This window comes from Myotis myotis, unplaced genomic scaffold (genome assembly GCF_014108235.1).
Source record: "Myotis myotis isolate mMyoMyo1 unplaced genomic scaffold, mMyoMyo1.p scaffold_m19_p_6, whole genome shotgun sequence".
NCBI classification, from domain to species: domain Eukaryota; kingdom Metazoa; phylum Chordata; class Mammalia; order Chiroptera; family Vespertilionidae; genus Myotis; species Myotis myotis.
This window is the reverse complement of record NW_023416368.1, coordinates 67,511,458-67,532,005: the sequence shown is the minus strand read 5'-3', so window position 1 is coordinate 67,532,005 and position 20,548 is coordinate 67,511,458. Positions and strand designations below refer to the sequence as shown.

Sequence of the window (20,548 nt, the reverse complement as noted above, 5' to 3'; positions counted from 1 at the left end):
AAGAAGCTTATTTTTCCTAACCCACTAAAATTAGATACAAAACAGAAAAGTTCACAAATATAACATAGCAACATAGAGGACTCTTTGCAGACCTTGATTTAGAAACTTATAGCCCTTGGAGAACATAATACCCTCCAAGCCAAATAACATTCATAGTTAAAGAATAATCTCATTTCACACCCATTTTTATGTGAATGTTATTACTGTATATAAATAAATCTGCAGGTCAAACAAATTGTAAAAAAAACACATCCTTATTAATCTTAACGACATAGGTACTTCTAAAAGTCCTTTTGGCCTGTGGAATTTTATGTTTAATAACTTTAGTATAAGAATGTGAATTTCTGTGCATGTGTGTAGAAGATATTGTTTAAATATTCTTATATGTTTTTCCTGCATTTTTATGTCAGAACCTTGTACCTAACAATAGAATTTATGTTTTTATAATCAATATTCACTAAAGTTAAAAATAGTTTTTTTTCCGAAACTGGTTTGGCCCAGTGGATAGAGTGTCGGCCTGCGGACTGAAGGGTCCCAGGTTTGATTCTGGTTAAGGGCATGTACCTGGGTTGCGGGCACATCCCCAGTAGGAGATGTGCAGGAGGCAGCTGATTGATGTTTCTCTCTCATCGATGTTTCTAACTCTCTATCTCTCCCTTCCTCTCTGTAAAAAATCAATAAAATATATTTTTAAAAAAGTTAAAAATAGTTTTTAAAAATATTGAAGAATTACATTTCAATATAAAGTAAAAAAAAATTTGAATTGCTTTATTGGCCACATTCTAGCATCATCAACTTACTAATCAATTAATTTAACCAGATTCACCCACTTCTTTAAATGTTGAAAAATGCTTTTGTAAGAATCACAGTACTTGAACTGCTTGATGTGCTTCTCATATTTACGGAAGTTTGCAAATTCTGTTTATCTACTGAATGTTTTAGATTATGTTAAATCACAGACGGCCTGTTTATCAAATTAGGTATCTAATATCTTCTAGGTTTGGTAAAGTGGAGTTGGTTTCTGCAAGCAACAACAACCAAAAAGCCCGTTATACTATTCTAACAATTCCATTCCAGTTTTCAGAATGTGTTTATTTTTGATGTCCCAATGAAAATATTAGTAATTATTGCTACCTTATATTATAGTAAAAATACAGCTGCTATAAGACTTACCTGGTTTCAGTAAAAAAAAAAAAAATCTAAAATGAAGACATAGAATGCTTCTTCTTGGCATGTTTTTGTGATGGTGTTGGCAGGTCTTTAATGTGCTCCTGAATTTTTAATACCTAGAGTTTTTCTTTTTTCTTTTTTAAATTGCTGAATTCAATCTCATAGACACAATTTGGCATATGGCACAGCTCTAAATGGTTGATTTTAATAGATTGCATATTGTTTCCCTCACCTTATAATGAAATATTTCAGACATGGCTAAATTGTGCCTGTAGGATAACTCATCTATCATTAAACTATAGCTTCTGGTGACCGCAGATGCTCTGCGAAGCCACTTAATGCCCATCTCTCCTTACCCTCCACCAGCTGTCTGTACTGGAAAGACAAACCATATTTTTGCAATAGGAAAGAGGGTCAGTCCTGGCTAATTCCCTCAATCAACCTGGGGAATTGCCTGCTGGGTTTCAGGCTTGATACTGCTGAGGCCCCTACTGTTGGTAGTTGACAGGGTCATTTGAGACGGGGACTAAGGTGCTGAGCATGAAGGTGGAGTGACTTCTGCCTCAGTGTAGTAGTAAGCTCCCTGACATAACCATTTCCTCTTTCCCTGACTTAAAGATGAGTCCTGGCTCTTACTGGAATGCGGGTACATAAATGCACAACAGGTGAGGAGGAAAGGCATGGGCACTTGGAACTGAAGAACATAAACAGGAGATGACCTAAATCAGTGGTTCTCAACCTTGGCTGCACATTAGAATCACCTGGGAACCTTTTTAAAATCCTGATTTCTGGGCCTCATCCTCTGGAAATTCTGTTTCTTTGTTACTAATGTTGTGGCCTCACCCCATAACAAAGAAACAGAATTTCTGGAGGATGAGGTCCAGAAATCAGGATTTTAAAAAAGGTTCCCAGGTGATTCTAATGTGCAGCCAAGGTTGAGAACCACTGCTAGAGAGAGAGAGAAAGCCTGGAAGCAGTGTGGCCTAATTGTTCTAGAGAACGTCATAGGCTCCAAAATCCTTCCTTTGTATTTACTGTTGGATCCGGGACAAGCCTTGAAGAATAAAGGTCATCCTGCATATAAGGTGCCTGGCACTGTGTCTGACACATGAAAGATGTGCAATAAATCGGACCTTTCCTGCATATCCTCATGATAGTTCAGATTAACCAAAGAGTAGCATATTTTTACAGTAGCTGCGAAAGAAAGTAACCTATAAAAGATAACTCGGTGTGAGTGTGTATGAGAGAGAGAGAGAGAGAGAGAGAGAGAGAGAGAGAGAGAGAGAGAGAAAGAGCTTAAATAAAAGGAGTCCTATTATGGTCTTCCTAGAACCTAATGGAACCTAACCTAGAAATGGACCCACTGTCACTATATATTTAGTATTCCTTTTTCTAGAACTGCGACAAATTTAAAAATTAGGGTAAGGAAACCTAGAACACGATGTGTTTAATATAAAAAATTTTCTAGTAAAATAACTTGCACATATTCCATAAACAATGTTTGTTGATTGATTTACTTAAAATTTAGTGGAGGAAAAGTTAAAAGGATAGAGAAAGGGATTTAGAGGTGAAGTTAAAGCTTGGAGTGGCCCTCATATTGGCCTTTCCTAATGTATATAAGCTATTATCTGGTGTGAGGTGACAGAAGTGACAGAGAGGTCTGGGAATCTGAAGACCTGTGTCTTGCTGTGAGATCCAATTTGGTAAAACATGACCAGAACCAACTCCAAGGGCTAGCGCCCTGCCACTTACTTTTCCGGTACCACTGTTACTGGGGAGACGATAAGACTTTGGTTCTTGTCTTCTTGAAGGAAAAATTTCAATCAAGAGATAAAGTGTAGCAAAGTTAGTAAGAATTTAGAGGCCACAGCAAAAATATACTTAGGACAGTGAAACAAGGAAGGGCATAGAAGTAACAGGAGAGCCTGGGCGGGCTGCTTTGGCTCACTGAGAAGTCAGAGAAAAGGGGCCTTGGGGACAAGTTCAGCGGGTTAGACTGGGACAAGCTACTGCTGTCCATTGCTCCCCTGGTTGCAAATCTTATGGGGTCCCCTAGAAGAAAGAAGTGGGGAGGGAATGGAGCAGCATGCTCCCCTGTGGGACAGTGTGGGCGCTGGGCCCTTCATCCTGAGTGTATTGCAGGTTGAAATCTTAGGGGAAGTCTCAGGAGAGGGTCTCAATAGAATATTTATCAGCTTTCCAGGTGTGCTCTTTCAGGCTATTGATCTCCACTGATTGGTCATCCCCAGGGCTGGGGGGTCATTAGTCAATGCAGCTGTTCAGGAGACAGCCATGGCATCACTTGTTTGGTTTTGCTGCTTTTCTGGGCCTGGAGCTGAAATATAACTGAGGCCTAGATGTTATCTTTAGGGGGAAAAAGGTCAGGGGATCAAAATTGGATGACCAGGGATATGCTAGGGAAGGATAGGTTACCCTGGGGGCAAGGTGTTTGTTTTCCCAGTTCTGTTCCTTGCTCTGCATCAGGGCTTTTTGCCTTAGTGAGTGTCTGTATCTGGCTCATTGTCCTTGCTCTGCTCATGCCTGCCTAACTGCCTTTAAACTCCACTCTAATTTCTCCTTTTTTAGCCTTTCCACTTTTCTATGCTGATTCCCAATAAAATTGGGAAGCACAGTCAGTGAATATTCCCCTCTGTATTCACACTGTGCAAGGTTACTAACTACCCCTTCCATATCTTACCTCCCACTTAAAACTTTTCCTGTACTCTTCCCAGCTGTGTTTTGCTCTCAGCAAGCTTTCAATTAATCCCCATTGAGCTGTTAACTGATAACTAAGGTGTTTACTGAAGTGTGAATTCTCTCAGGATTATTTAAATTTTAAAAGCAGGCTCTTTGAAGACCCAAACATCCTGTTATACAGAGAAATTGAGAGGAGCCATTCCTGTGATTAATAACATCACACCATCATACTTAGTAGACTTTTACTTGCACCACCAAAATGCCCAGAAGCTTAGCATTGGCCATGACAGTGGCTGTGGAGAATGGCGGAGGTGTAAGGAGCCCTCCTGGTAGTGAGAGGTGAGCTGCACTATCCCAGACCAGCACAAATACCCTGGGGACAGGCTCATTCTACCTCTTTTGACTCAGAGCTTTTCCAACTTGCAATTTGTTGGTAAATTCTGATTTATTACCACATCTGGAGTTTGATACCCTAATAAAGGCTTTTCTCCCAGACAACGTAACTGTCATTGTGTGTTCTTCAACACATTTTTACATCTTGCAGTCATCCATGTGAAGCTGCATTTTGGGAACTTGCCAATAAAAGCTAGATGTGAAGAGTTTCTATGAACATGTCAGGTTCATCAGTGAAATTTATGCATTTTGGTGAAAACTGAGGTATAAAACTAAGTATATATGCTCCCTGAAATCTAAAGGTGATTATGATATTCTTAAATGACAATTCCTATGCTAAAATAATAATGGATGCCCAAGCAGGAGAGTGTTGCTGTATCATCTCTCATCAAATACTTTGTGTCAAATATATCTTTTAAAAAGGTAGCTTACAAAGGTGAGGTCATTTTTATTTAATAATTACTGACGTGCTGTGCATCAGAGTTACATCTAAGGCATAATTTCTGTGCTTTATCCATTAGATTTAAGTTTTGAAAAATGAGGTTTTTAAAACATCTTAAAATAGTCTCATTGAATTAAACTACTTCAAAATTTGGGTCAAAGAGGTTTGGCTGGGGATATGGAGGAATGAAGGGCCAAAGCAGGACGAGGTGAGAGTGGAGGATGGACCTCCAAATGATGGCCTTAATACATTTCAGTATTCTTTTGAAAAATATATATTTTTATTTATGTCAGAGAGGAAGGGAAAGGGAGAGAGATAGTAACACCAATGATGAGAGAGAATCATTGATTGGCTGCCTCCTGCATGCCCCCCACTGGGGATTGGAGCCCCCCCCCCCCCCCCCCCCCCCCCCCCCCCCCCCGATCCAGAATAGACCTGGGACCTCCTGGTTTATAGGTCTAAGCTCAACCACTGAGATCTGACATGTGTTTACATCAGTCAGGACCTCTATGAATTGTAATTATACATTCTGGTGTTTTTTCAACCCATTCCCCCTGCCCCATCCCCCCACCTCCATCATTCACCACAATGGAAAGGAGGAAATTGAGGGGGGGAAAATGGCAGTTTTTTTCTTTTATTTATTTTACATATTATAGATTCACTTTGAAATCCTACATTTAAAAATTAGAAACCAATATTAATCATTGTGTTCAATTCCTATTTTCTTTTTTTAATATATTTTATTGATTTTTTACAGAGAGGAAGGGAGAGAGATAGAGAGTTAGAAACATCGATGAGAGAGAAACATCGATCAGCTGCCTCCTGCACACCTCCTACTGGGGATGTGCCTGCAACCCAGGTACATGCCCTTGACCGGAATCGAACGTGGGACCTTTCAGTCCGCAGGCTGACGCTCTATCCACTGAGCCAAACCGGTTTCGGCTCAATTCCTATTTTAATATAGTTTGAAAACATTACACAGGTGTTATGAGATTGACATAGAAAATATGAGAAAGTACTGCTGCTATTCAAACAGCTTCTGACTTGTGGAAGCTGCATGAAAATTTCAAAGGTCATAACTTTGGGAGCTGTTGTTTTTGGCTAAAATAATCTTTAATAATTTAATAGAAATACATAAAGTTATTGCAGTTTTTAGCCTCCATAATTCTCTTGATTTGCATATAATAATTACTTCACCAAAATCCTCTAAGTCTGTGGGGGAGATTTTCTTTACACGGGGCTAATCACGGATTTCCTTCCAATTTATTTAGAATACTGTGTGGAAAAACAATGGAGAGCCCAGTATTTTGTCATAATTGGAGTTTGGAGGCAAAAATTAGGATTAGGTCTTTGAAACTCTCTTCCACTTTGCAGGAGGGAGGCATAGATTGGGTTTTTTTAAAGTTTTTGATCCACATACTAGAACGTAAAATACAGTTGCCGAGGAGTTTTTACTCAGGGACAATATCTTATGGTAGCTGGCAGATTCAGGTGCACTCAAATGCCCTACCTGGTCACGATTCTTTTCCTTCCTTCCTTCCTTCCTTCCTTCCTTCCTTCCTTCCTTCCTTCCTTCCTTCCTTCCTTCCTTCCTTCCTCCTTCTCTCTCTCTCTCTCTCTCTCTCTCTCTCTCTCTCTCTCTCTCTCTCTCTCTCTCTCTCTCTCTCTCATTCTACCTTCTAATATGAGAGATGGCTTTGCCTTAGGTCCTGGCTCAGCCAAGAGGTTTACAGGACAAAAAGTCCAGGGGATCCTTTGGTCTTGGTGATGCATAAAGTTTTCTCCAGACCTGACTTGGTAAATGCAGAGCCAAGGCTACTAAGAGAGGTGCAGCACGCGCCGCGTTAAATAAATCCAGGAGCAGAGAGAGTGGTCAGTCTGCGTGGCGAACCCCAGAACCTCTTCTGCTAAGGATTCTTAGGCGAAGAGCAGCGCATCCTCTGCCTCCAGCCAGCGGCGCTTCCGGAGTTAACTGCAGCTCCTATCCAGAGAGAGAGAGGAAGGTAGGATAGGAGGAGGTGGTAGAGGGAAAAAAAAAAAAAAAAAAAAAAAAGCTGGGGGAGGGAGGGGGTGAGCCAACCGGAGTGAGCGGAGAGCAGCGCGCGGGGGGAGTGGAGATGCGGGGAGCGCGCCCGGCGCTGGGAGCTGAGTGGACCGCTCCAGACGGCGACGCGAGCCGCGGCTCCTGAAACCCGCGAGTTGGCCGAGCCCCGCCGCCTTTCCAGCCGCAGCTGCGAGCACCGAGCGGGCTCACAGCAAGGTGATGTGCCGGGAAGCCGTCTTCCCCCGGCCCGGCCCGGCCTGGGCTGCCGCGGCCGGGGCTCCCTCCCTTCCACCCCCCTCTCCTCCCCCGGGGCTGCGGGGCTGCGTCCGCGAGTGCCGGTGTCGGGGGAAAGCCCGTCCCCGCCCGTCCCCTCCTCTCCCCGTCCTTGCCGCTGCGCGTTCTCCAGGGTCTCCCCGGTCTCCGCGCCCCTTGCCTGACACTGCCCCCCCCCCCCCCCCCCCGTTGTGTCTCCTTTCCCAGATGCTCAAGGTGCCGGCCGTGCTGTGTGTGTGTGCAGCCGCTTGGTGCAGCCAGGCTCTCGCGGCGGCCGCGGCCGTGGCTGCGGCCGGGGGGCGGTCGGACGGCGGTAATTTTCTGGATGACAAACAATGGCTCACCACCATCTCCCAGTACGACAAGGAGGTCGGGCAGTGGAACAAATTCCGAGACGTAAGTGCTGCGCGGCTGCGGGCGAGGGCCGCGGCGGCCGGGAGCGGGTGGGCACGGGGCTCGGTCTGCCCGGCGGCGGGGTTGCAGGAGCCGCCGCGGTGCCCGGCGGCCGGGAAGTTGGCAGTTCCGCTGCCCCCTCCCGCCCGGTGCAGCGGGGAGGGCTGGCGGGCCCGCGGCCCGGGAGTTCAGGTCTCGCCCGGTTCCCACCGCCCCGTCCCCCTTCCCCTCTGGCCTCCGAGGGTTTGCAAAGTGCCGGCTCGCCCGGCTCAACTTTTCCAGGGTGTTTCTGGCACTAGCCAACACGGTGGATGTGCTTTTGCGATGCATTGCCACGAAAGTAACTAGGATCGATCTCGTTACTAATGGTCCATTAAGGAATTGGAGGGAGGAGGAAGGAAGATGTAAGATTTATAAATGCCCGCTCTTCCAAGGGCGGGAGGGGAGTGGGGTGGGGGTGGGGGTTGTGGGGCGGCACCGGTCGGCAGAAGTTGAACCGCTCCTGATGGCATAACATTGCTGATCAGATGGGTGCTTCGGCATGCACTTTAAAACAGAACGTGTTTGCAGTGCGTTCCGTTGCCTTGTATCCCAAAATGAACCCCCGTGAAATCTGCGGGGTGAGCCGGTGGCGTGGAAGCGAAGTCCTCAGGTGGTAGCACCGAAAGGGTTAATCTGTAGACCGCCCTGGGGAGTTCCCTGACGGGTTCGGGTTCTCCTGACCCAGCCAGGTTTTAGGAGTGGACGCTAGTTTGCCTTGGAGCCAGGGACCCTGATACTCAGATCGTTTGTTTCCCCACCTGATCTGAATGAAGCAGCAGCAGAGCTAGTTCCGCGTCAAGAGCACGGCTGCTCTCCGCGCATCCAACTCCGTTGTCCTGGGAGGAGGTTGATTACTGTCCCCATCCCAGGCTTTAGACCCCAAAGGCCGGAAAGGGAGCCAGTGGGAGTCACAGACACACTGCCAACCCTTCCTGTGACCGGGGAGAGAATTTCTCCTGGAGTCCAGCCGCAGTACACTACGTGCAGGTGACTTAACTTCTTTCATCAGTTCTCACACTGTCACGATTTGAGAAAAATCAATGGAAGCTTATAGACTCGTTTTCATCTTGGCTCCTCTACCCCTTCTCCTAACACCCCTCACGTGAACTAGCTGACAAGCCAAATCTAACATGTAGCTGATTCTGACACATAGATTCCAGAACCGCTGTTTTTTTTTTTGTTTTTTTTTTTTTTTTTTATACTTTAAAATTAGATGTTGCTCATTAATACTAGACTAGGCATGGGTATGGGGATGAAAAACCATAATGATGATAGCACTTAATGGAGGGCTTTGCTTACATGCTTTGTGAACAAGGCTTAAACATTTTGCTAGATGAGTGCTCTTGCCAAAGCAACCCCCCACACGTTTGTTTTATTTCTGTTTATGCTAATATTGAATACAAAAAAAAGTAAAAAAAAAAATAAAGTCAAGCAAACAAATGAAATTATTTCTAAACCCGGGGAAGAATTTCCCTTTATCATGCCCTCACTTGGAAAAATATTGACAGTCAGTATTTGAACAATGCTTCACATATGGCATTTCATTTCTTAGTGGCTGCGTTAAAATATTTTAAAAATGAATTTTAGACTTTCATCTCTAAAATATATTTTAAATCTGAAATAGCTTACTACTCTGACTTTAGTCAAATTACTTTATTGAATTATTATGAGCAACCGGTCTATACTTGGGAAGTTTGTAAATGTGTTTGATTTAAACTTTTTAGGCAAGCTGAGTTGCCTGAATGAATTACATATTCTAGGAGTCATTCAGCCAACTTATATAATGACGGAATAGACTATTTATTGCTATAGTATTTTCAGTTATTTTTATGTGACCTTTGGGGAAAATTCATCACAATTACATACTAAATTTAAGTGAGGGATTTACTGAAGTATTTTTGGCAAATATCTGTTTTGATGCACATGCAAAACATGAAAATATAATGATGGTTTACTTTAGGAAGGTAATTACATTCCAGAGGGCATGGAGAAGATAAGTGCTATATTTTTTCCCCCATTAACTACCTGTTGCTTATCATTAACATGCTAAAATGCATGCTGACAGTGTGACCTCAAATCATCAGAGTACATTATAGGCAACCCTTATTTAGACCATCCACCCCACTCATAATTTACATATTTTCTTTCCCCTTTTTGGGAATCACTAGCTTAATAATATTTTTGTGTCTTTCAGGATGTTGTTCATTTTTTTTTTTTTTTGGTTCAATTTCAGCTGGAAGTCCATGGTTATGAGGCAGTGCTTGAAATCTGTACTGCATGAATATACCTTTAACTGTTCTGCATCAGCATTGACATCTTAAGTAATGGATTTGAATATTCACTTTATATGAAGGCACAGAAAGAAGGAACTCTGAATTTCTTTTAGAAACAGTTTGCTGACGTACTTCCATTTAGTGCTTTTGTCCCATAAAAATATAACTAATTTCACTTGGAAAAAAAAACTTTGGATACTTCAGCATATTTAATACTAGAATTAATCCTTACCTTTTGTTATGTGACTGTTTTACACAGTCAACATTATCGTACAAGTAACTTCTTGATGAAAGTTTGAAGTATATCCTCTTTTGAATTATATATGAAAAATGTTTTAAATAATATTTGATGTTATTCAAATAACTCATATTTAACTGAGTGATTTTTAAATTAATGTGATTTATATATGTGATGTAAATATATAATATATCAGATATAATAAGGCTTTAGGGATAAAGAACATGGATAGAAAGTGTTATGGGAGAGTAGATGAAAACCAGAAGCTCTGTCATTGATGACTCCTTTTCTCAATTTCCTCCATGTGAAACAGAGAAATTATAAAACCAAATGCCAGCTTATAAAGAATATCTATTAATATAGAAGAAACTTCCAAATAATTTTGACCACTTTATATTAGCATTGCTCTTTGGAAAAAGTTTTGTTGCCCTTTAAAGTGTATAAAATGTGATTATATAAACAGAGAACTTTTATCCCTTTGAAATTATTAATATATTTTGTTATTTGCATAAAAATGCCTATAATACCTTAACTCCTATGTTAGGAAAAATAAAAGTTTAACTTAAGATATAGAGAAGTCAACACATTTAAAAGTAAGTATCGTAACTAGAACCAGCATGTTATATTTAGGGTATAATTATTTGACTTTAGATAAAGCAAAGGAACAAAAAACCAGAGGCTCATTTTGAAAGTTGTTTTAAGAAATGGTTAGTATTTGTGTTGCAACACCCACCATCAACTTCAGTTTACATTTATCCCTTAAGTGATTTTTAATATTCTTTAGGTATATTGAAAGCAATAGGAAAGCATTACAAGTCACCTTTAAAAATTCAACCTTAATATAAGTTAAAGGACATGTAAAATGAGAAAATGTAAAGTACAGTGTCTCAGAGGCAATCAAATTATAAATTGACTTTTAAAAAAATGCCTTCTTTGGATATATTGTATAGTAAGTAGACTTTTCTTAACTTATTGTATTTCCCTTTTTCATCTAAGTTGGGCAGATTATTTAAGAGATGATAGTTGTTGAAGGGATATTTCCTGGCATTAGTGGCTATAAGGAATAAAGCCCCCTGAGAATCTATCAACTTTGCTGTTAAAAAGTAAATAAGACAATTGGTTTCCCTGCCTACTCCAAGGAAAGTACTGTATTGCTTTAAAAAGCATTAAAATTCAAACAGTGAGAATCTTGAAAGAATGCTTTCAGTACTTCCCTTAGATTTGTGATGTTCCATGGTTCTGTTTCCTGAATAGCCAGCATAACCTTAACACTAGGGCTCCTCCTCTGTGGTACTATTTTTAAATTAAAATATTTTAATTGAGATATAATTGACAAATAAAATTGTATATATTTAAGTTGAACAAGGGGATGATGTCATATACATATAGTGCAATGATTACCTTTGTGGTATATTAATGGTAGGCAAGAATGTTGTGCTACTTAACTTTTTAAAAAGTAGTGTACCAAAAATAAAATTAAAGAATTAATACTAATTTGAAGAAATTTAACATGTAACCAAGTATTCTCTCTGTTCAGGAATAGTTTCTCAATAATGGAGAACCTATTCTTTTTTTGGGAAGGGGCAGGGGGTAGGGAAACCTAATCTAATAAAAATGCACACATTTTTAGTGTTTCTCATCACGAAACAGTATGTTTAACTGTGGTAACTATTATCTATATTTTATCATAGTTGAGAACGTAGTCTCTCTATGGGAATTCTTCACACTTAATTTGTTGCATTCTCATGAGTGTTTCTCTTTCTTTTTGATCGTTGATTGACTATGGGCCACAGAGTGTTTAAAAAGTCATAAAAGCCTGTGAATATAGTATGCATATTTACAGATCAGAGCTGGTAAAGACTGTAGCATGCAATGTTTTTGATGTTGGACTATTTATATTGTTTAAATCATCTGGGGATGTAATCAAGAGAGAGGCAATTGACTTCTTGAAAGAAGCATTAGGCAATCTTTGAAGATCTGGGCAGACAATGAGTTACTATAGCAGCAAAGGGCTAGCCCCATGCAGCATCCTGTCCTCTATCCTTGTTATTGGGTCCTAGTTAAGCAGTGGTTCTGGTACGATCTCCACATCCCTATTTCTTAATATCCCCCTCCCCCCCACCTGCCACCACCAGTACCATACTCACCAGGCAGGATCTAAGACTGGTTTTGTCAAGTCTGATGTCACATTAGAATGGCAGGTCAAAGGATGCCCACTGATCTGCTGGTTTCATGGAGAGGGCTGTTAGGAAGGGCTGGTATCACATCATCAGATCCCAACAGGAAGTCTGAATTGAATTGGAAATGTAGTCAATTTGGTATGGGTTCATTCTAACGGAAATTATAGGGGGAAGTGTGCAACACTTTTAACTCTCTAGCTTTCATAATTTCTAGTGAGTTATTAGGAAAGTATAATTAAGTGTTTTAAGAAATACATTGTTCTGTGTGTGTGTATATATGTCATCCTATCTAATAGAAGAGAAACATGGTAATTAGCATACAACCGCTACCCTTCCCATTGGCTAATCAGGGCGATATGCAAATTAACTTCCAGCCAAGATGGCGGCTGGCAGCCAGGCAGCTGACAGGAACAGGGAGGCTTGCTTGCTTCAGTGATGGAGGAAGCCAAGCTTCCCCGCCTGCCTTGCCCGCCTCTCAGTTGCACTCTAAGCAACATTGTAACAAATATAGAAGCTAAACAAAACCCTGGGCTTCAGCCAGCAGGACCGAAACATTGTTTCAAATACAGAAGGTAAACAAAGGCCAGAAACCTGCTTTCAGCAGTGGAGGTCTCATAGCAGGAGCCTAGCCTCAGAGCTAAGCTGGCCCAGAATAAAAAAAAAGGAAAAAAGGAGCGGTTGGGAGCTTCAGTCACCCGTAAGCCTGAAAACAGCCCTCAGCCCCTCACCCAGGCTGGCTAGGCACCCCAGTGGGGACCCCCACCCTAAAGGGGTGTGACCAGCTGCAAACAGCCATCATCCCCTCACCCAGGCTGGCCAGGCACCCAAGAGGGACCCCCACCCTGAAGGGGGTGTGACCAGATGCAAACAGCCATCATCCCCTCACCCAGGCTGGCCAGGCACCCAAGTGGGACCCCCACCCTGATCCAGGACACCCTTCAAGGCAAACCAGCCGGCCCCCACCCATGCACCAGGCTTCTATCCTATATAGTAAAAGGGTAATATGCCTCCCAGCACCGGGAGCAGCTTGACAGGGGGCAGCGACCAAACCCCCTGATCGCTCTGCGGCTCTGTGTGTGACAGGGGGCGGGGCCACAACCTCCCTATCTGCCCTGTTCTGTTCGTGACAGGGGGGAGCTCCTCAACCCCATGATCAGCCCTGCTCTGTGTGTGACGGGGGGGAGCTCCCCAACCCCCGATCGCCCTGCGGCTCTGTGTGTGACAGGGTGCGGCGCCCCAACCCCCCCATCGGCCCTGCCCTGAGTGTGACAGTGGCTGTGCCCCAACCCTCTGATCTGCCCTGCTCTCTGTGTGACAGGGGGCGGTGCCCCAACTCCCCTATCGGCCCTGCTCTGTGAGTGACAGGGTGGAGCTCCTCAACCCCCTGATTGGCCCTGCTCTGTGCCTGACAGGGGGGAGCTCCCCAACCCCCTGATGGGCCCTGCTCTGTGCCTGACAGGGGGGAGCTCCCCAACCCCCTGATGGGCCCTGCTCTGTGTGTGACGGGGGGAGCTCCTCAACCCCCTGATCGGCCCTGCTCTGTGTGTGACAGGGTACGAAGCCCCAACCCCCCTGATGGGTCCTGCTCTGTGCATGACAGCGGGTGGCGCCGCAACCTCCCCATCGACCCTGCCTTGAGTGTGACAGAGGGCGGTGCCCCAACCCCCCAATCGGCCCTACCCTAAACGTGACTAGGGGTGGCATCGACCTCCTGATCCGCCCTGCTCTGTGGATGACAGGGGGCAGCGCCCCAACTCCCCAGTCGGCCCTGCTCTGAGCCCAACCAGGGGCTGCACCTAGGGATTGGGCCTGCCCTCTGCCACCTGGGAGTGGGCCTAAGCCAGCAGGTCATTATCTCCCGAGGGGTCCCAGACTTCGAGAGGGCACAGGCCAGGCTGAGAGACCCCCTCTCCCCCCCCTCCCCCCGAGGGCACAAATTTTTGTGCACCGAGCCTCTAGTATATGATTATAGGTATGCATAAGTAGGTCTATGCATACATGAATATATACTTTATATGTTTGTATATGTGTGTCTTCAAATAGGTAACAGCTATAATAATTAGAAAATCAAGGAGATTATATATTGTCTTATATATTTATATGCCAGTTAGAAGAAGATATTCTTCCTAAAATGTTAAGACATCTGTCAGGTATTTTTATTGGCATATTTTATTGGCATATTTGTTTGTTTGTTTTTTGTTGTTTTGTTTCTGATGAAATATTTTATTCCAAAAATTCAGGACATAGTCTCATTTGCTGGTATATGTGTGGTCGCTGTGTGCCTTCAGGTTTTTATGGGAAGTCAGCTTGTTTGAGATTATATGCTTAAACTTTTTAGCTAGATATACAGAGGGAACACTGTACTGCTATAAAAGCATTTACTTTCCTACTCTTACAATAAGACTGCTTTTCGATCTTATGATTCTGACTCAGAGTGGCATTTGGTGTTATACAACTTTATTCTTCATGAGGTGGGCCAGAATTATTTTATTTATCTATTTTTAAAGACTGATCTGTGAATTGTCTTCTCAGCCTGCCCTGCTCCTACCAGCTAGAGTATTTACATGCCTTTTCCATTTATGAAAATCCTTTCATCTTTTCTACCCCTCCTAGTTTCCATATTTGGCTACCCTAGTAGACTGTGAACTCTCTACAGCTATATATTTTAGTCTCTCTCTCTCCTCTCAAATTCCTACAGTTCACTAAGCATTAGCACAATGACTGGGTCAGTATTAGCATTAGAAAAATATCTACGAAGTGAAGGAATACTGTGTTAAATGTGCAATTGAACTGTCCTTAATAAAGGCTTTTTGAACTGTATTGCTTTTTATTAACCATTTTACTTCCATTTCTGACTATCTCCAGCTTAGATTTGTAATTTGAATGAACATTTAATTTTTTATAGAATATAAGGTTTCATGTGCTAACCTGCCTTAGTCCATGAGTTCCCAATGGACCAAAGTGGGCATGCTGTGTATGCTATGTCAAAGCTGTCATGTTCATATTTAGAGTGGTATCAGTAGATGCTAATTGTATGCATGTTGGTGGTCCCTCTGCCAATTCATCCAATTCTTTTTCCATAGTCTCTCTTTGACCACATAATTTTGGTGCTTTAAAGTCTTTAAATGTTTTCATGCTACCTGCTAAGTAATGTCAGAGACCAATATCTTCCCTTTCTTTTTCAACTGCTCGGCTTCAATGAAAGGTTATGTGGCTGAATCCAGGTATTAGACACACAGTCCAGATTTCTTTCTTTTCCTTCTGTCTCTCTTACAGTTGCCAATGTATCATTTAGAAATAGGTTAAGTTTCTGCAAAAGGGGCCTCTGGACCCAAGTGCCTGAGTTAAGGCAGAATTTTATTTGCCAACAATATCACCATCAGGAAGTGAGCTGTCCAGGCTTGGACTTCCAGGGTTATTTTCTCAGGGTTCTCCATAACTTGACATTTCCTATCCAGTAGGAATGATTTAAGAGAAAGGCTAGGACAGTGATGGTGAACCTTTTGAGCTCAGCGTGTCAGCATTTTGATAACCCTAACTTAACTCTGGTGCCGTGTCACATATAGAAATTTTTTGATATGTGCAACCATAGTAAAACAAAGATTTATATTTTTGATATTTATTTTATGTATTTAAATGCCATTTAACAAAGAAAAATCAAACAAAAAAATGAGTTCGCGTGTCACCTCTGACACGTGTGTCATAGGTTCGCCATCACTGGTCTAGGACATGCGGCTCGTCCCAGAATCGACTTGAACGTTGTCACCCATTACCTTGTGTGTATTCCCAAGGCCTGGACTTAGTGGCGTGGCTATAGCTGGCTATAAGAGAGATGAGCCAATGTCACCTCTAATGGGAAAGGATTAATCCGGAAAGAAAGAAGGTGAATCAGGTTCTGGGAGGAAAATATTAGTAGCTACTGTAGCTGTTTCAACATCAGAATATCTCTTGAGAATAGTCTCTGTGCCCACTGATAGAATTTTTTTTTTTTAATCATTTCCTATTAATTGTTTGCTTTGCCCTCAATCTCTTTCTCCCTACTTTCATAACATTCCTCTGTTCTGTATTCAGGGTAGAACTGGAGTGCCTGGTACCTAAGGTTGTGGGTGTAGGAGCTTAAGAACCATTAGTAGTGTGCTCCTGTCTAAGAGGATATGTTACAGGTCAGAAACAAAGAAAACTATCCACAAAAGGTGTTAAGGCCAGCCTGCATCTGCTGATGAGTCCTGTCTTCTAGTGAAATCCTTTAGCATTACCTTTTTAGTTATCTTTGGTCATAGGTCCAGAATGTTCTGGTGCAAGGTAGATAATGGTGATGAGTGGGAAGGAATTAAAATGTAGCTACCATTCCCTTAGGAGGAGGACAGATTACTCACTAGAGCCAATGTTGAAAAAAAAAAAAAAAAAGGAAAAGAAAAGAAAAGAAAGAAAGAAAAAGAAGAAGGCAAGACCATTAATGTAAAGTAGTTTGCCCTGGAATAAATCTGGAAATGATGCCATTGTTGGATTCACACAGCGCTTAGTCCTGAAAGCAAAGAAAACAATTTATTTTAGCATTATTAGTACGGCAGGTCTTTAAATAATGTCTTCTCATTCAATATCGTTCTGTTTTCACATTGATGAGAAGAAAAAAAAATCAATTCTCGGCCTGGAGCCACAGTTTGTGTGGAGTTTGCACATTCTCCCCATGTCTGCGTGGGTTTTCTCCAGAGGCTCATGTTCCTTCCACATCCTAACGACGTGCACATTAGGTGATTGGCATTCTAAATCATCCCAGGCTGTGTGAGTGTGGGTATATGAGTGCTTCCTGCGATGGGAGGGCCTTGATCTAGGCTGGGGTCCTGCCTTGTGCCCTGAGCTTTGGGGAGAGGTTCCAGCCACCCGTGATTCTGAATTGAATTGGATCAATGGGTTGGAAAACAATGATCTTACTTTTTTTTTTTTTTTAATCTTTCTTAAATGTATGTATAGCTCGCTTTTATTTCATTGTTTAATATTAGAAGTCTAGGTTGGGGTCTTTTTTTCCTATTTAAAAAATTTATATAAAAAAATCTCAATTACAGTTTACATTCAATATTATTTTGTATTGGTTTCAGGTCTACAGCATAGTGGTTAGATAATCATGTACTTTACAAAGTGTTCCCCCTGATGTTTCCAGTTCCCAACTGTCACCATATATAGTTATTACAATAGTATTGTTTGACTACATTTTCTTTTCTTTTTTTTTTTTTTAAATATATTTTACTGATTTTTTACAGAGAGGAAGGGAGAGAGATAGAGAGTTAGAAACATCGATGAGAGAGAAACATCGATCAGCTGCCTCCTGCACATCCCCCACTGGGGAAGTGCCCGCAACCCAGGTACATGCCCTTGACCAGAATTGAACCTGGGACCTTTCAGTCCGCAGGCCGACGCTCTATCCACTGAGCAAAACCGGTTTCAGCGACTACATTTTCTGTGTTACAAAATAGTTTTAGGTCTTTATTTAGAACTTTGGTGATTTTTTTTTTTTAAACCAGAAATATGCTCCAGGAACTTAACTCTTGGTTATATCAATTAGCCTATGGTAACATTGGTTTATATGTTTATGCCATTTTGCTTAAAGTCACAGTTTCTAAGGACTTATGGATGAGGTTAAGTGAGGACTTGCTGCCAGATGTGCCGATGTGCCAGAGAGGCTTCATGCTTTCAGATGTGTTTCATGACATGGGAGATAGCTGACATGGGAGATGGCTGACATTGGAAATGGCTGAGCTCCTTGGCTGGACCAGAAGCAGAGATGGTGCATTGCACTATTTGTCTGTCCATCAGTTTGTGTGTGCGTGTTTTTTAAAGAGATGGTTAACTCCTACCTTGCAAAGTGAAAACTTTAGTATTTATTTATCCTTTTTTTCATAAACGTATTTATGGCACGACTATTTTATAAGTGATGATTATATAAATTTGCTTAGCATTTTATTCACACAATTCAGAATATGTTATAATTAAATTAATAATAGTAATGATACTATAGTGTACAAATATACAAGGTAGAAAGGTAGATAAAGTCTTTATAAAACCATTTTGTCCTTGCAGTCACGTACATGGTGGGCAAGAGTAGGTTTACAGATATGAATATGTGAAATAATTTATTCTTCTATAATTATTTATTAATTATAGTATTATTTTCCATATGAACAACTGTAAACCTACTTTTACTCCACCTTGTATTTCTTCCAAAGGGTTGGTGCTTTTCCCAATGTCCTTCCAATGGGAGTCACTGGCTTTCCATATCCTACTCATTAAGCTGCTTTCTTTATCAAGGAAGTAATGGCCTTAACCAGAAATGTCTCCCACTTCTAAACATGGACAGCTGATTTTTCTATTCAGATTCAAGGGATGATGGCTTAATGCAAACTTTTATCCCCTCCTTCAGAAATACAGTAGTACCATGACATTACATTAGTCCATTTAATGGTTTAAAAATAATCACATTTAATAAAAAAATAATGATCTTTAGAATATGAGTGAGGTACTCTTTCCTTTTTTATATGTAGTTTCTGTGCTTTGGGTGTCTTTAGTCAGTATTATCACTCTTATTGTGAAATAGGGATAATTAAAAAAAAAACTCCTGATTTTGTTTTCATGACTGTTTCCTCAGGAACAATGTTATTGAGTTTTAAAATTATATCATTTAACTATGGAAAAGAAAGTTTAACTTGTAGTTGCAGCAATCTGTAATTTTATTATTTTGTTAGGGTTATAATTTGATAGTTTGGTTTACTAATGACATAAATTAGGAAAGGAATTTAAATTTTATATATATATACACACACATCTATGTATATTTTCTACACACAAACTCAGAGAGAGTGGCAAATATGTGAATTTTTTTCTATAGCCTTCTTTTATAGTATGCTCTTTATATTACTTTAGAAATTAACTGTATGCCAATGTGCCTATTTTCAGATGATTGTTTTAATATTTTGTCAATAAAATAATACTATATCTTTATCAATATTTTTTTGTACACACAAAGTAAAATAAACTATGTTTAAACTTTGCTAGATTACTTTATATAATGGAGACCATCTGTTTCTCTTATTTTATTCTCTGAAAACTCCAACCATCTGTACTAATCATGTTGAAATTTAACTATTTCTAATTATGTAATAATTAAATATATCTATATCTATATTTCTTTATATCTATATACCTCTATGTATATCTATATATCTATATCTATTTCTATATATCTACATATATCAGCCAGAATATTAAATAATATAAATGTGAAAACCAATGTTAGGGAAACTATAGATTCAAATTATGAGTAAATGCAAATTTATTAGGCACTTTAATTAGAAATAATATTTCAGTTTAATTCCTAGCTGTTACTCTAATCAAATAATTTTTAAAATAAGTAAATGGATACATTTTCTATAGTTTATATGAATAGGCTACTTTTAAGTTTGGACTTATTATAGCTAGAGGGGGCGATAATGGTAAAAATGTACTCATTCAGAATATCAAATGACTCAGATATCCTATATAATAAAAGCCTAATCTGCTAAGTGTCCGACCATTCATTCTATACCATTGGACCAGTCACCATGACGCGCACTGACAACGACCAGTAGGTTAGCTTGCTGCTGGGATCTGGCCAATGGGGACTGTGACAGAAGGGCCGGACATGCCCTGGTACCCTCCCGCGGTCCCTCTCCTTTTTATGACTGGCTTGTTTTTACTGTCTTCCAGGTTCATCCATGATGTTGCCAATGGCAGGGTTTCCTTCTTTTTAAAGGCTGAATAACATTTCATTGTGTGTATGCCACGTTTGTTTATCGATTAAGCCACAGATGTCACTTGAATTGCTTCTGCCTTTTGGATATTGTAAAAGAGGCTGCTAGGAACATGGGTGTGCGAATACCTCTTCAGGATCTGCTTTCAATTCTTTAGATATAGCATATAAGATAGGTTAGAATAGATCTAGTTTTTAGAGTCATTTTATTGCCTATTTGATATGTTGGAGACTTCTCCATTTAGAATTTCAATTAAGTTACTAAGTATGAACTGTTTCATTGAACATGGATTCTTTGTTGTTAGAGTTTTGTAGCAAAAGCAAAATTAATTAGCTGCCAGGCTGAGGAACGTATGAATACATTAATATACAGTGATTTCTATATTTTGTAGCTATTGAAGTTAAATAATACTGAACTTATTTGATGCTAACTTTTACATTAAGTATTTATATGAAATAAATGATTACATGAAATATTCTCTGATAAAAAAAATAAAATAGATTTATATGGTCAATTTTGGAATAAGTTGAGTGCTCCAGATACTTCTGTGGGTTTCTATTCAAAGAATAAGGAAAAGCCCATTATTTAGCAGGAATGAAAGAAGGAGCGGGCCCCACAGTGA

The 20,548-nt window shown here is 40.8% G+C and overlaps 1 protein-coding gene across 2 annotated transcripts in view; it reads left to right on the top strand.

Moving 5' to 3' along the window:
• Positions 1 to 6,782: 6,782 nt before the first annotated feature.
• The window catches only part of SPOCK3 (SPARC (osteonectin), cwcv and kazal like domains proteoglycan 3), a 336,682-nt gene continuing 322,916 nt past the window's right edge, over positions 6,783 to 20,548 (top strand). For both annotated transcript variants that reach the window (XM_036315567.1, XM_036315566.1), the window contains exons 1-2: positions 6,783 to 6,962; positions 7,227 to 7,415. In XM_036315567.1, coding sequence (XP_036171460.1) covers positions 7,227 to 7,415 — 189 coding nt within the window. In that variant the 5' untranslated portion in view covers positions 6,783 to 6,962. The remainder of the gene's footprint in view (positions 6,963 to 7,226; positions 7,416 to 20,548) is intronic.